Consider the following 17,178-nt stretch of genomic DNA (forward strand, 5'->3'; position numbering starts at 1 on the left):
ACTAGATGTGGGGTTGAGGAGGGATCTGGTGATATTGTATATTGATATCAGGGTTAAAAGTAGTATATAGTGATCTTTTATTCACATCTCTCTGCACTGCATCTCATTGCTTTTAGAATTATATATTTTGCATGTTGTTTGCATGTTAAGTTTTGCTTTGGTTAAATTGGAATTATTAAGTGGACATTGGGGATCAATCTCCTATTTCCCAAAAAATGTTAATGTGAAAAAAAATAACTTTATTTGAAATAGAAATATTTAGTAATTTGATCAGTTTAATGCGTCTATAAATGTATTAATTTCTTAAAAAAAAAAAAAAAAAAAATTACTGACCCCAAACTTTTGAACAATGTGAAAGTGAATATATTCTTAGCTTGATAATATTGATACAGTAACATTTTTTTTTTTAAAATATTGTTATTTTTTTCATGACCCTTAGTATCTACATTGGAAGAATTTGAGATTGGCAGTGGATGCTCTGAAATGTACATCACCTCAGAATGACCACTAAACATGGTCCAGTCACCTGTGAGCTCAAGACTGATCTTCAGAAACAGTAAAAAAAAAAAAAAAAAAATTTTTTTTTTAAAATAGATTAGTTAAATACTGATACACATAATTTAATATTACTGCTTAAAAATAGCTTAAAATGCATAAGGCTACAATCAAAATATTATTTCAATTAGTAGGCCAGAGCCCAGAAAATACAAGAATGTACCAGATAGAGAATACAATTCATAGCCATCAATTCAGATATAAATATGGATATTTGTAAATAAAATCATTTTATTTCAGACAGATGGGCACAATAAAGTGGGCAACATGTCAAAAATAGAAATGGGGCGTCTGTCAACTGTTGCGATGCACCGTAACATCCGCATCCAGTGTAGACAGCTTCGAGAGCTAATCTAGTTTTGTAGACACGGTGTAGACAAGGTGCCAGCCAATTCAATATTTCTTTTTCTGTATTTTTATAAAGCTTTAACAGGATTTAAATTCAAGAATAAATGACAGTCGTATAAGTGACAGGCTTTTGTGTTGAGTGTGTATATGTGTGCATGCTAATATGTTTGTATTGTGGTTTTAAAGCATGTGTGTGTGTGTGTGTGTGTGTGGTATGTGTCGGCATGAACAGGTGTGTTGGTGTGGAATTATAAAGGATGCTCAGCACACCTTCAGTGTTGTGGAAGGTTGAACACTCAGTCTTGGCACACTCAGGTCAGTGGAGATCTGCCTCTGTGCTGGATCAAAGAGAGCTGAGCCTGTGTCACACTCTCCAGCCATGATACTAATGCCACAGTCCTGGCAAACACAATGCTTCTCTCCCATCTTCTGCTGTTTCTCTCTCTTGCTAGCTCAACACCTGACATATAATAAATAGACCAGAGTTTCCCACAAATAAGAAAATTTGTAATTCAGTGATTTTGCATAATGCAATCATTGAATTATAATTTTTTTTTTGTCTAAATATTTAGTTATTAATTTTTCTTACTCTTTTCGGATTGAAACAAATTATCTTGACCACTGACTGACAGATACTGCCCTTTCATGACATACAGGTTACATTTTTTTGTCTAACAACAAGATTTTTATTTATTATTGTACTGCTTACAAACATATTATGTATCATAACTTATCATATTTGTTATTTTATTTTCCATAATAGTAAAGTAAAATAATATTTTATAAAATATATTATACATATATTATTTTGCTGTCATTATATGCTGTATTTGATGTAAAATACAAATTGTAATAATATATGTATATATATCTAGTATAATACTTATAATATAAAATGCTTATATAATTAACATATATTACAAATAGATTTTGTTTGTTATAAATTGTAAATTTATATAATAATACACTATAATATATATATATACTATACTGTTATATATTATAAACAGTTATTTATAAAGTATTATATATTCTCATTATACTGTATACATGGTTCTCTTTTTGAGAATGGCTAATTAAAATCTTAAATAATAATTATCTGAATTGTTATCATGACAGTTATAACATAACTGATTAATTTGAAAATGTATATGGACTATGGCTCAAACTATCTCTATTCTTAACCTATTCTTCTGGGAAAAAATCTCAGTTTCTGAAATTTACAGTTGTGATGACAAATTTCTTTGTACGGTATCTCGTTGTACCCATAATGTTTTTCACCACTCTCAGCATAAAATTGATGCGGAATGTGAAACTCATCGGATGCATCGGCCATTGTTTGGTTCTCCCGATACAGATCAAATCAATAAAAAGTCTAATGTCAGAGAGTCATTCTCGGCCTCTTTCAAGTGTCTGTTTTTTTTCTGCTGGGGTGTGAGATCCTCTTGTTTTATGTCAAGTCTTGTGCCGAAGTCTGTGGGACTCCAAAGGGACTCTCACCTGTGTGAGGAGAAGCTGTGAACCCATCAAACTGACTTTGTGAAGACAGTTATGAAGCATACTGCACCTACAACACACGTCATGCCCCATTAGGAGAAGCCGAACGCACTAAAGAGGTTAAACTGCTGCGCCTGGCAGAGGCAATTTTATTGATAACCATTTGAAGCCTTTTTTTCCGGCCCGTCTCCGAGCCTCACTTGCTACCACACTTTTCCGTCTTTATTCTGTTTGCCACTCTCAACTGACTTCAAATGTGGGAAGCCTTTCCCTCAGACAGAAAAGAAGCTGCCGTTGCCTCTTTCCCGCTGTGAAAATCTCCATTCTGATCTGTCAGACAATCATCTACAAATTCCCACATCTCTCTGATGTATGTAAATATTTATAATATCAGGTTCTCTGATGATCAAATGTACGTTGGTTAATAGTGAACTTACGCTAGTGGCTTCCCCCCTATTGTCAGACAGAATGTTACTACTGTTTTTTTCTAACCGTGTTTGACTTGTTGGAAAGGGGGAGTCATTGTCAGTGTTAACTTGGCTAATCTGCTTTTCTTTCCATCTTTTTCTCTCCCAGCTGCTCGGGCTCATTTCCTCGTTAGCCCCTGGTCCCTGCCCTGGCCTGAAGTCATCGCTCAGTTAGGCAGCTGCCAGGCCGGCCCTGAGGGTCCCCAGTGGTGAGTGAGGAGTCAAGGGTTAGTCACTGGATGTACTGTCCATTCCTTCCTCTCTCCTGTCCAATTAGGAGCTATTTGAAAAAAATAAATAACACTTACTGTGCCCTTCTTGTGCATCGCTGCTCTTCCTTCATATAGCCCAATGGTCTTTGGGTTGTAAGTCTTAAAATTAATGTGCTATGAAATACATGCTTTTATTTTATTATTATTTTATTTTTATTTTTTTTTGTAAAAGAAGCAAATGAATGGAAATAGACTTGAAGAGCAGATGCAGTGTCTGTGAGACTCTTCCCGGTGGGCTTTCCTGCAGACTGCCAGTGGCAACCCTGCTAAAGTCCCTGAACAAGTATTAACAAACCCTGACTCAACATCTTCATCACACCATTCATTGCATTTTTGCATTCATTTTATAATAATATATTGTTAATTATCTAATTTTTTAAAACATAATATATGGTAAATAATTGTTATATATCTAATTGTATTATATAATATATAATCATTTAATTTCTAACTAAGAATATGTATAAATATATTTGTAATAATTAATTATAAATGTATAATAATAATGATATATATATATATATATATATATATATATATATATATATATATATATAATTTTAAGTATTGAATATATTAAATTATATAGCCGTATTCTACACAATAACACAAAAGTCAAAAAACAAAACAAATAAAAACACATTGCCCACCCCTCCCTTTGCCCCCTTCCCCCTTACAAACCCAAAATGCACTCTCCTGCCAGGCTTCACACAGAAGGGTGTTAAAAATACATGTATACCCTTCCTCATCCTTTATTCATAACTATTCCTTCCTTTATGTTTATGAGACTCAGGGGCTCACCGGGTCCAGCGTTCTGACCCAGGGGTGCGCAAAGGTTCTCCAGAAAGTTCCTCTTTCTCAAACCTAATCCACTTTAAATGAGCCCAAACAAAGAAGAACTACTTCATATGTACATACAGTATGTTTGGATTGTGACAGCATTGCAGCAGTCGAAAGTCCACAATGATTTATTAGTAAATAGAACAACAAGATTCATTACTGAACATATTATTCATATTCTTATCCATAATGGATTTTTTTTTTTTTTGACAAAGGCCAACATAATGGTTTGTGCGGTTGTACCTACCAGGAATAAAGTTCTGCTTGTGTGGTTTATGTAGGTCCACAGGGTTGTTTTTCTCCCAGCCATTGGGTGTCAGTATAGAGGGGGATGTGGTTAGTGCCCCTCTGCTAGGCCTAGGGGTGTAAGGGGTGGGTGTTGTTAGCGCTGTCTACATCCTCCGGGGTAGCGAACGCTCCCACGGGACAGTTCTCTGCTTGTTCACTCATCTGTGTGATGGAACAGTGTGAGTGGGGGGTTACCGATGGGTTTCACGACAGTTCGCCCTTATTGATTAGATAATCAGCCTGTCACCTTATACCAGTGTTCTTTACATTGTCCCCTGCTGGGATGAACATGACTGTTATTGCTGACTGCAGGGGATTCCTGCAACGAGCACCTTTTATGTCCACTATTCTTTTCCACATGGACTGTTCTGTGTTCCCTCACACTTTTTCCTGCTTTTTCCTATGCTGGACTACGGGAAGAGTGTTTTCATTATTTGCCAAAATTGGTATGTCAATCCTTTTGCCCCTGACCCAAGTTAAGAAATGCTTTGGGTTTTATTGGAGGAATGATTACTGAGTTATCTTGCTACCTTACTCTGAGGCCTTTATACCTTCACACTTCATATACCTTCAGGCAAGGATTGGATTTGATACCCGAGACAGTACCTTGGGAACCGCTCGCTGTCTACTTTCTCTTTCTATTGTTTCACTGTACCCCCCATTTCCTAAATGTGTCTGTGTGTGTTGCTGATTCAGAATTTTTTTTTTTCTTTTTTTTCAACAGTGTTTTCCAGCATTTCCCCTTGTCTCTCTGGCCAACTAAGTTTATGCAGAGGACAAATGTGAGTAACACAGCGTCCCAACCACCTTCCCCTGAGGATCACGGGTGTCGTGACCCTGCAGCAGGTACCACTGATGTCATTGCCCAGTCGCTGTCCCACTTTCCCAGATTTCCATCCACACCTGCGCTGATGAAGATTATGAAGATTTCCTATTTAGTGTGATCATTATTATTATTTTTAGGAAGTTGATTATTTTGAATGAGTGATTTAGGATTTTTTTTTTAATTATTAATAAATAATACAAAATTTAAAAGAATGAAAATAAAAGCTTTTTGTATGTAGGTATTAATTGTAAACACCAAGTTAACATTTTTTTTTCTGTCCATAAATTGCTACCTTTTCCACATTTCTACTATTAATGGTCTATTCATATATTATTTATTTGCTCACATACTATATATTTATGATTAATCTCTGTTTAGGTAGATGGATATTTTACCCTATCAATGTATCTGTTATTTCTAGTAGTAATAGTATTACTAATTATTATTATTATTACATTTTATTTATTATATTACATTTTATTTTTTTACATTTAAATTAAATGTCAAGCAGGTTTGCTTCAAAGTCCAGAAAAAAAGAGATGAATAGAGAAACGACATAATGAATGTTTCTGTTCCTTACACTGAATTTTACTGAAAGCAACGTGACAAAAAATGGCAATCGTCAGAAAAACATGGGAGAAAGACAGTCGCCCAAATCACGATGCAAATTGCACTTTGATTGACTCTTAATTTCATCAGAAGGCTGTTTTGTTTGGTTTTTATTCTGAGTCAATGAGCTTAATCAGAGTCACTGATCCTGCGGCTCTAAGCTCTCCGTGTTGTGTTTTTGTTTGTCGGGAGATCAGCGAGACTCTATCCGCACTTCATTAACCCTGAGCCGGGGACAATCCTCGGTAAGAGCCGAGGGATTTACAACTATCCTTTCACATGCAAAAATCTCTGCGCCTATTAACAAGACGGACGAGCTTTTCTTGCAATCAGCTGCGCACTTCGCAAGAATAACCCTTTTCATAAATATTGAGGGGGGTCTTCAGCCTCCTTTGGATCATGTGCAGATCCATGTTATAATTTAAATGTTTGATCTGAATTGATATGTCACTTTTTTTTCCCCGTGCGCATCTGTTCAAAACAAAAACGAGCATTTCTTAAATTGCTCTTAATGTCTTGGTGAACAGTTGATTCTGGTGTATTTCGTAACTTATTAGCATTATTTCCTTTTTATTATTATAGTTTTTATTTTAAATGTTTATGCTTTAGCAAATGTGTGCAAAACAAGCATGCAAATTAAGTACTTTGAAATTGTATTGTTGCATATTTCCCCACCTCAAAAACAAGCCATAAATTTATGAAACGTTCTTAAAATGTTGTCTCGCTCTCTACTTAGTGATTCATGGGCAGGAGCCCAATGATGAGACGCAGGATGACATGTGCTATGCGAAAGTTTGCAGCAGGAGCTCGACCGATCACACGTTATCGACGTTCAATTAAAAGCTATTAAAGTCTTTTGTCTGCTCGTTAATATCCCATTCAGTTGCCCTGTCAGAGCAGTCCCTAAACCCTTAGCTTTATGGGACAGTCTCATGGTTGGGTTAAAGTCAGTCTTAGGCCCATGGAAGGGGGATGAAGGGGGGTCCCGTCATGCCGCTGACCAGATGTCCCCTTGCTGATCCGAGCCGCAGTCAGCACTGCCCGGTGACCAGCTGTTGGGGCCGTTTGGCAAAGAGCAACAAACCAACACTCTCGAGAAAGGGTATGGAAACAATCCATTTCCAAATGGGATCACTTAGGGCACTTAAACAATTACACACTTAGGTGACCATTAATATTTCATCCACATACATATTGTTTATGAAAACTAAATGAAATGACTCCGATTGCTTAGTGATGCTGTTTTAAGAGTGCAAAAAGTCTGTCACTTTACTCTTGTAGACACGAGACAATGGAGGATGACAAGTGTTGAGTGTGTGCGTGAGAGAGAACGAGAACACGTACCCACAACCAACATCCAATCTCTCAGTATTTCCCTTTCATCGTGCTGGCAATAAAATGAACATCGTTTTAAATTGTATTGAGAGTGCCTCATATGAGTCATGATCAAAATGATATTTAAAGTGTGACCTATTAATAAGAGGTAGTCGCGTTAAACTTTAAAATATGAAGGTAGATTTAAGTTCCCAAATCTCCAGACGTTTCTGAAAGGTTAGGAAGGTGAATGTTCACTTCCTTGGGTGCGACATTCTTATTAACTTTTTTTTTCGGTTCGACAAATTAAATCCACGATGCTAACCAAATAGTGTGGGGTTTGAGCAAAGTGTCTGACAGTCATGTTTAAAATTATTCAAACACATTTTGCCAGTAATAGAGTTCCCTGAGTTCGAATTTTATGATTTTGCTATCACTAGCGTTTGTTTACGTTTATTTTCATAAGCAAACTTTTACTTTTCGTTAAATTACAGGATACATTTTAAAAGCAATGACTTGACGTAACATGCGTAACTAATTTTATTGGTTTACTTTTTTGGTCTTAATCTCTTTTTTAGTGTTTCTTGTAGCAACTTAGTCCTTTATTACTTTTAAAACGAAACCTAAAGACAATTTAAACAGTTCAGTTCATATTTCAATTATGAAGTTACAAATAAATCATTAAATTAGGCAACACGACTATTCGTGTTGACCAATTTATTTCACAAAATAATTAAAATATACAATTTATATTTAAAATTATATAAATTATAAAATCTTAATTTAGTTTTGGCCCACTTATCGCTTTAACCAGGAATTCATATTGTGGATTATTTTATGAAAAACAAAAAAATTGGAATTATCATCTACTAACATACAAAAAAAAAAAAAAAAAAAAAAAAAAAAAGTGATTATACTATCCATATACATTTTATGAAAAGGTAAGATTGTCTCAGTGGTCGCAGATAGTAGCACATCATGCACTGGTTGCATGAAGTTCTTGTTGCAAAGTACAGGCTTTGTTAAATTTTGCAATAGCAATTTTCTTAAACCATATATTTATAATGTGTCAATGGTACGCGGTCTGTCACGCGCATTATGCACCAGCATAACTTTTATATTGGCTGTTGGTTTAGTGTAATTGAATTGTCTATGAGAACACTAGTGTGTATTTACCCAGTATTTGTATAGGCTACCTCCACATTCTCAGTCAGTGGTAAATTAATGAAAGATCTTTATTAGCACATTTATAAAAGTAATTCTCCACCCTCCCCCGCACATCCAGCAGTTTTAAGAGTTTTTAAGAAGTTCACACCGCTGAGCACACGGGGGCACGAACGAAAATCATTTGGAATTACGAGAATCATAACTTCACAAATCATTATTCTCAATATACAGCTTCACCAGAAAGAATGACAAGATATTTCAACGGCTTTATACAGAGTTATTGCACAATGCCTAGGCGAACACTTTGCATGTCATCAATCTCCGTGACGTCTCATTGATCACAAGTGATCTGAAACGAGGACTTGGCGTTTTCCCAACAACATCAAAGTGATACTGGCAGTTGTTCATAAAAATAAAAAAAAAAAAAAAAAAACAAAAAAAAAATATAATCAAAAAATAATAAAAATCCACCAATCCAAATCCACCTTCTTTTTATGCATAGCAATACCAACCACTCACCATTCAGATACCAAATAAGTAGCTTTTTCGTTTTGTAGAGACGTGTCGGGGTTTTAATGTTCGGCTCAAGTCAATCTCACCTGTTAACGTAAGGCTTGGATATATGATACAAAAAGAGAAAATTCGAGAATTGTCTTTCAACATAAAACAAAATATTCTTATTTACACCTCTTTTCCTTTGTACATTTTAGAGGGTCACTACAAAGCCCACGATGACCCGGATTTGATCTCAGGATAATTAAATATGAATCTACCATTTAAATATCTTTGCGTCGGGGATGCATTAAAAATTCACATTTGTAATACTGACAATTAAATAATAATAATAATAATAACAATTTGTGAAACGAAGCGTCCCTGTAGTAGCCTATCATATCCCGTTATTATTGCGTTCAGTATATAACGGTCTGTATTTGTTTGCTCCAGATTTAACATTTAGGGTAAGCAAAAAATATAAACATAAGTTAAAAAAAACATAAGTAAAATAAATAATTAAATAAAGTTTTAAAATGTCTCTAATCACTTTTTGTGTGCCAGTTTGTTTTTGTGGCTTCGTAACATTTCTGGAATATTTTGTCACCAGTAAAATAGTTTTTTTGATGGTGGAGTTCAAAGCTGCCATGTATTGTAACGAGTCCGAGTCGTGCCGTTCATCGAGGTGGCGTCGGTCTGGGTAACACACCGGAGAGGGGGGGTAGATGCGGCGGCGGCTCGTTGGCGCCCTGGAGACCGTGCAGAAGAATCCGGGGAACGAGAGGACGCTGCAGCGCCGGCGGGGGCGCCGAAGGTCCCCTGTATAAGTAGAGCGCTGCTCCAGGGTCCAGATTCGACACCAGGCTTTGAGGGTAGAAATACGGCGAAGGGAACATCCTTTGCAGCGCAGAATAATTTCCAGCCTCCGCTAACAATTCCAGTCCGACCGCCGTTTGTCTCTTCCACTTCGTCCTTTTTTTTTCAAGACGAAAAAGGATGATGTTAGTATAGAAAAATAAGATTTAAATTATTCAACGTGTTTTATCTTCTGATCATAACAAAAAGAAAACAAAAATTCATCGAGTACGTTTATTTATTGCACGCCTATTTCCAAGCGAAACATAAATCCCAAAGATAAATAAAATCGGAATCCTTTATGATTTATCTTCTAAGTATCTGTATAAATATCAGCTTTAACCACACACTTGTTAAAATAGAAACGAATAAATTGCAATATGAGGGCCACGACTCTGCTGAGTGCTATGGGAAAGTTTCCTGAAGTAGGCTATTTTGATAATTATGTAATTCACATTAATTAACTAATATAAACAAGATATAAGGTAAAAAGCAGGCAGCTAATGTCCCGAATATTTCAGAAATTAATAGCATTTAATCATGCACCATTCGTGGATAAATTGCTGTATATTAATTTAAAACTTTTAACTTGTCACAAAATTAGATGCTGGGAATACAATTGGAAAATATTTAAATAAACCACATGTAGAAGTACAATATATTTATTAAGATAATATATTTTTTCTTATTTTTTTTCCCCATTTTGCAGTTCTTTTTTAAGCTATAAAATAAGAAAGATGTGAATCTTTGAGCCCTTTAAAAATGAAAAGCTAATTATTTTACGCTTAAATGTAAAAAATGTGGATATTTATTTTGTAGCATTTCCTTTACTTTTAGTGAAGCAAAACCGATGCAACCACATAACCTGGCATTTATTATTGTCTTTGCCAGTAGACTTATAAATCAAAGGAAAATAATATAATAGGCCTACACCCAAGTGCATGTTCTCTTATTAGCATAGTAAAAATGAAATGTATAAAATGACATGGATAACAGAATAATTAGCATTTAATTTCTGCAGATTTTTTTCTTGTCTTATTTAATGCTGCTGGGATGTACTCAAGCATTTGTTTCCAGCTGACCACATGCTCACCTCCTGTTCTGGTACCAGGTTTTGACCTGCGTGTCGGTCAGGTTTAGAGATGCAGCCAGCTCCATCCTGTCCTGCACACTCAGGTACTTCTGACGCTCAAAACTGCGCTCCAGCTGGGCGAGCTGATGGTCAGTGAAGGCGGTCCGCGCTTTCCGTGGCTTCTTCAGGCGAACCTGCGGGCTGTCTCTGCTGCTCGAGATCTCCCTGTCGCCTTCCTCTTTCACTGAAACATCACACAGAACGAAAGGGCACTGATTAGCATGAGTTAGTTGGCCCAAGTGTATCAGTAGACCTGCTTTGGCAAGTAATCACATGTTATGGTGTCAAAGGTTTCCACATATCCTGTGCTAAACCCTTGATGGTTTCACGCGTGCTTGTAATTCTGTCATGCATTTTTCAGATTTTATTTTCAGAATGTGAATACACGAGGGTTGTGATATTTAATTCACCCCTCTCTCCCTATCTAAACCAAACTATTTTCTCTCTGAACCCAAAAAGAGAGGGACACGACGCGAGAGACCTTGCCAGTCGAGTAGTTGAGTCGTCTCTCAAGGAGCACAATAATCCGGCTAATTGAGCCACAAGGGATGGAAACCTTTCAACCGAGACCGGAGAAACTTCACAGGGCCGGGGATAAGAGCGAAATAAAGAGCGGACCGACCCCGTGCGTTACAAATCTGATTAGCACTGGGACAAATTGCATCAAATCCCTGAAATATAAGGGGGTAGAAAAAGGCAAAAATCAAAGCGACGCACACACTCTTTACAAGCGCTCTGGAGATGGAATGGCTTTGATTTGGAGAGTATTAATTTTGATCAACGCTCCTATAGACTTGCCAAGCTAATAATGTCATGATATGAGAATATAAATATATTTGGATTCATAGCTGAAGGTTGGCGAATAGTTGAGACCCATCATGCCCTACTTCCAATAAGAGGGCAAAATTTTGGTCATAACACTTTTACAAAATTATCAGAATCAGCAACGACCATACCAGTCTTCAGCAGGCCAAACACACGGACACCAACAACTAACAATACAAATGCTTTGTAATAAAGACAAATAGTAATAAAAAATAACGTTTTATTCAATAAGGGCACATTTAGTCATTGGCCTTTATGTGTTAGCATCACTAAATCAACCTAATGTTATGTCACAGGAAACGATCTTTCAGCCCCCCCCCCCCAGATGTAATTTCACCTGGACAAATCCTTAATGAATCTTGCTGATGTTTATCAACTTCCTATGCTCTGCACCTAACAATACGCTTTAAACTAATAAGCACGTTAAAATGTATCATATAGAAAATAATCCACGTAAACAAATATGAACTATTTCTTGCACTGAAATCACAAAGATTTCTGATTTTTGCACTAGCGACAAATGCATTCATTGATTTTAAATATTTAACAGGCCTATGAATTTTACGAGAGTTGATTCTAAAATGTTTTGGATTATAAAATGATTATGTCATGTGAATTCTATCTATCTATCTATCTATCTATCTATCTATCTATCTATCTATCTATCTATCTATCTATCTATCTATCTATCTACCGATCTATCTATATATATATCTATCTATCTATCTATCTATCTATCTCATAACCTGTTGTCCTTTATAGAAACAACGCCTAAAAATTAACGCAATGAATAAACAATAAAGCATGAAAACTACGAAAATTCTGTTTTCGCAGTTTCAATATAATTCTAGTTTAAGCTATTTATTTTTATGCCCCAATTCTTTTAAAAACATTGCCAAGGGTATTCAAAAAGCCAACCTGCTTGAACTCTTTGCTATATAATTGTGTCAAGTTCTAGTTCGTGTGCAATAATTTTAAAATATCACTAAAATTGAGGTGATATTTTTACCTTTGTATTCACTGTCTGACGATGAGTTACTGTGGATCTTTTCAATGAAGTCGTCTGCGATTTTTGATGCCAGTCTCCCTGTCTCCTGAGTCGGCTGGCCGTTACTGGAATATGGAGCACACGCCGCCAAGGGTTTACAGTCAGCCAGAATGTCTCTTATTAAGAAGGATGAAGTGACAGTCCGAGGTTGCGATCCGGCGGAGATCGGCCCGTGCTGCAAATGGGACGCGAGCCCGAGCGGGTGACCCTGTCTCTGCGCAGCATCCTCACCGCACTCCCGCCGCGGGGACGGAGGAGAAGAACAACCGCTCTCTAAGTCTGACCTGGGGCTGAACTCCAGCGGGGACCGGCATTCTCCTACCAAACTGTCCCCCTTCGCGATGACTGGGCTTCCGGGCCTGTGGGAGAGCAAGGAGTCGATTCCAAAACTGGAGCCGTTGGTGGACGCTTCCATCTCCACACTGCTGCTTGCGCGAAGCCTCTGTTCAGATTATCATCTGTATTCAGTCAAGTTCTGCGTGAATGGTGCTCGATTTAATAGAGATCTATCCAGAAGGAAAATCCAAAGCAGAATCGGTAATGAGAAATATTCATCCCGTCTGAAAAAACAAAACAAAAAACAAACAAACAAAAAAAAACTTCCTTCTTCCTTGAGGACTTTTAGTTTAAGTTGAAAAAGGAAAATGATGATTCTTGAGGAGGTTCTATATGAAGTAGGCTACACACAGACCATGCCTCCAAAAAAAAAAAAAAAAAAAGTTTTTTTTTTTTTTTTTTTGTTATTTTTTAGCTCCTCACTCCTCAAAAAAAAAAATCGATCCAGCCTAAATATACTCTCGGCTGGCAAATTTAATTCATTATTAGTATTACTATTATTTTTTGGAGTCCCGGTATTTCTCGAAGACGCGAGACGCATCGATGGTAACTTTGAATTATTTATTAATTTTTTTCAAAAAGCTGTTCTGAAGTAACAGCGTTAGTGTAAAACCATAAGGTAGCCTACTTAGAGGGCGCGCGCATTTCAGCACCACGGACAGAAGCAAAGCAGCGTCAACTCGAGCCTCACGCCTATTGAGCAGCTGAAATTTTCATCAGTTCAAAGGTTTTTCGCTGTGGCGAGTAGAATCGAATCCGGACGGAAAAGGCAAGTGCATTCTGTGCCGGCGCAGGTGATAAAATGCAAAAAGCGCTAGACGGTAGAGTGCTGAAAAAATGCTGTAAGAAGACAGAAGCGCAAATGAGGTAATGCGGGTTAAATAGACACATTGGGCAACGGAAAGGCAGATAAAGCCTAACAAATGAACTTGTGCACAACTCTGTGGCTAGGTTTTTAAGGGCACCCCTTCCACGTGAGTCCCCAGCGACTCGCTTCCATTGGTTAGGAGGTGTTTTGGGGTGTTGACTGGCTCGCTAAGAGAAACTGGACCCCCCCCCCCACGCCCAGTAAACCCCTCCCCACAGGTCACCCACTTTGATTAAAAGAGACACTGAATTCATTAGGAGACTCGGATCCAACTGTTTACAGGCAATTTTCACACTGTTTGCTTTCATTACATCACTGATGAGCCTTAAAATGGGGTTATTATGAGGAGTGGGGAGGTCTTTTCTCTCCTCTCCTCTCCTCCTAGCGCGCGTTGATCACTTTCTTACAATTCGACCATTTTTTCCTCATATAATTCCTTTATAGTTTCTACTGAAAGTTGAATTTAAACATTGATGTTGTTATATTTAATTCTAATTACAACGCAGTTACACTTCTAGTATGAAGCTCTGGCATTTAAAAATGGGATAATGAGGTGAAGCTCATTTTTTATTCAAAAATATGTTAGAAATTTAAGTAATTTCTCTTTTTTATGCTTTAAGTATCAATTTTTTTGGTGTAATTGTTTAAGAATGTTTAAGAAATAATAATAATAAAAAAATACAGTCTCATTAAAAAGATGAAATTCTGAGAGCATCAAAAACTAGAAAAAAAATGTTGCATGTTGATAGTTTTGTATCTTTTTTAAACAAATGAATAAGAAGTGAAGCAATACATATTAAACTGTTTTAATATATACAATATTACACACACACACACACAAAAACACACAACAAACAAATTTATTTTCATATAAAATTAAAAAAAAAAAAAATTTTTTTTTTAGATATTTGTCCGCCAGATCAAAGTCAGCTTGGTATAACATACAGGAAGCCATTTTGGTGTCATGTGACATGAAAAAAATAAAACAGAGAGGGCCCCTTTAGACTCTCATGACTGTCATTATATTTCATTAAGTTTAAAAATGTACATACACTTTTATGATTAAGAGAAACGTTTTGTTCTGGTAGAATGGTTTAAATTCTTGAAATTTGTAACTCAAAACAGCCTAGAAAATATTTGTAAAAAAACATGATTATGAAAATAATGATTAGGCCTATGTTGTTTACACTCAAATGTACATTTGAGTATAAACAACATAATGAAGATGTAAGAAAAGTATTTTAGTATTTTCTACACATTCGAAACATAGGCTACTCATATATATCGCAAGTTTATTGTTTACATTGTAGTAACACTACTGTCAACAATATAAACAAAAGAAACAATAAATCTAGTAATAATAATGACTGGCAACGTAAAAAAAAATAAAAATAAAAAAATAACATATTTACCACGGTAGTTCTAGCATTAATAGTCAAGAACAGAATAAATCTTTCATTTGTGCTTTATACCCTAAACACAGGGCAGTCTGTTTGATGCTTGATGCTTTAGTGTTCTTTTCTTTTTCCAAAGCATAAAACGGGATTATCGAACAACCATGTCGTTTAGTTCATAACAAGTATCTAGTGGTAATGTATGCAATGTTAATGAGCAATAAAGAGGGCGACTGCTCTTTCTGAAAGCCCAGCGTGACACAAAACTCTAACATGCATGAAAAACTATTGTCCTGCCTTTCACGTCTTTCTCTCAAACAGTTAGCCCCTCGTGTTTTTTCGACAGGTCCCAATAATCGAGCCCCCCATCAGAACAGCAGATTGGAAGCGCTAGTCGGCCGCAGACAGCGGCAGGTTAGTGAATCCGCTCCCCGCTCCCAAGGGGTGTCAACGCGGCTGCAAGCTGTCACAATGAGGCGGGGTGTAAGCGCACTCACTTTAGTTTAGAGGCTCATAAGGATGCCCACTGCGTGTGATGGGGATTTTTCTTTTCTTCCTTCGACTCTGAGGTAGGCTATGACAGGGGTTATCTATCTATGGCATGTTTTGAGCTTTATTTTTAAGATAAATAATATCCAGACATACAGTGACAACAGGTGCAGTAAAGCTTAATGATTAAAAAAAATCAGTTTAAACCTAAAATTTTAAATGAAAATTAATAATTTATCAAATAACCCACAGAAATGACAAATTGCTCAATGCCTGCTGTATTAAGGCTACTGCATGGCATTGATTTCCCAATTGTCCAAACAGTCAAAATCCTTGAATGGCTTAACGATCTTTTCATTTAAAAACACAGCACATGCTTTATTTGGCATTATGTCCTGGGATTTACTTACAAAGTCAAGTTAATCAAATTAGTCAAAAATTTTATTTATTTATTTATATTTTAAATAAATATTTTGTCATTAAATAAAAATTACTCCAGTTACTTTTTATGGTCAGGCCATGTGTTAATGCATTAATGCATTATGAATTAATGATTCAATGTTAAGACTCTGAACTTGTAAAAGCTTCACTATTCTGCAAAAAGACATACCGACACCACTTCACAACATTCATTTATTTTTTTTTAATATTGTTATATGACTTAAACACTGATTAAGCTTTAGTGATTGACACTTGCCATACAAAATCCTATAATGTTTCAATCACAGTAAATGCCACAATGTTACACAAGTTGGACAGTGCATAGAATGAACAATTAATAGAGAGGACAGAAAATCAGGAGCTTGACACACCAAATGGAGACGCACAGAAACGCCTTCTAAAATCTGTCACTCAAACACTTGTATTTAACGTACATCCTCTGATTGTTTGTAGATTTGAGGGAGAGGCAGAAGAGATGAGTGGCAAGAGGCTTCAAAGGCATTTGATCTCGCCTCACCTCAGGTAAAAACAATGTTTTGAATTTCATTTATTTATTCTGTTCCATGTTTGTTAAATATATATTTGGATATGTTCAGGAAAATGGTACGACGTTCCTGGATAAACTTTGGCATCGCTGTCATTTTGAAACATAGAGTAAAACATGCCTTGTGATAAAAAAATACATGTAGAAGGAATGAAATGTTGACTTAAGTCAACAAACAAACATTGTTTGGAAAAAAAACGGGCACACCCTGGACCAGTCAAAGATGCAAATGATGCACCTTAAAGCCATCAGGTGCGAGATTTGACAGAAAATAATGAGAACCGCTGAATCTTTTATAAGGTTAACACTCACATTTCCCAGTCAGCTGTCACACAAGAAAGACTTTAGCGCATTCATGCTGGAGAAATATACCTTTATTGGCTCATTAAAGCTGACAGGGGGCTCGGGACCGCTAGCATTCAGGCTCGGGACCGCCGGTGCGCCACCCCGTTTGGTGTCAGTAATTTGCAGAGGAGATATACCTACCTTGAAAAAAGCGAAGGGGAACATTATGAAGGAAGCAAGAATGAGAGAGCGAAATGGCAGAAGCTGGTGGGGCGAGTGCCGAAAG

General features: G+C 36.5%; 1 protein-coding gene across 2 annotated transcripts; it reads right to left on the bottom strand.

The window, feature by feature from the left end:
- Window positions 1–5,753: 5,753 nt before the first annotated feature.
- Window positions 5,754–13,806, bottom strand: LOC109045946 (barH-like 1 homeobox protein). Of its 2 annotated transcripts, XM_042778853.1 has the most exons (4): window positions 12,497–13,806; window positions 10,624–10,846; window positions 9,358–9,647; window positions 5,754–6,755 (listed from the first exon to the last, which is right to left on the bottom strand). In XM_042778853.1, the coding sequence occupies exons 1-4, from the start codon at window positions 12,948–12,950 to the stop codon at window positions 6,691–6,693; spliced, it is 1,032 nt and encodes a 343-aa protein (XP_042634787.1). In that variant the 5' UTR covers window positions 12,951–13,806; the 3' UTR covers window positions 5,754–6,690. The 2 variants fall into 2 exon arrangements, with proteins under 2 accessions (XP_042634787.1, XP_018919292.1); XM_019063747.2 differs by lacking the exon at window positions 5,754–6,755 and having other exon boundaries at window positions 8,702–9,647; window positions 12,497–13,805.
- Between the last annotated feature and the right edge of the window lie 3,372 nt (window positions 13,807–17,178).

This window comes from Cyprinus carpio, chromosome A21 (assembly GCF_018340385.1).
Source record: "Cyprinus carpio isolate SPL01 chromosome A21, ASM1834038v1, whole genome shotgun sequence".
Classification (NCBI taxonomy): Eukaryota; Metazoa; Chordata; class Actinopteri; order Cypriniformes; family Cyprinidae; genus Cyprinus; species Cyprinus carpio.

Bases quoted from the DNA above. Each gene is read 5' to 3' on its own strand.
- LOC109045946 (XM_042778853.1), bottom strand. From the start codon at position 12,950: ATGGAAGCGTCCACCAACGGCTCCAGTTTTGGAATCGACTCCTTGCTC. The intron at 9,648-10,623 runs GTGAGCATGTGG...TGAAAAAAAAAG, and splicing joins ACCTGGTACCAGAACAGGAG to GACGAAGTGGAAGAGACAAA. The intron at 6,756-9,357 runs GATGAACGGCAC...ACGGCCCCAACA, and splicing joins ACCCAGACCGACGCCACCTC to GCTGGTCACCGGGCAGTGCT.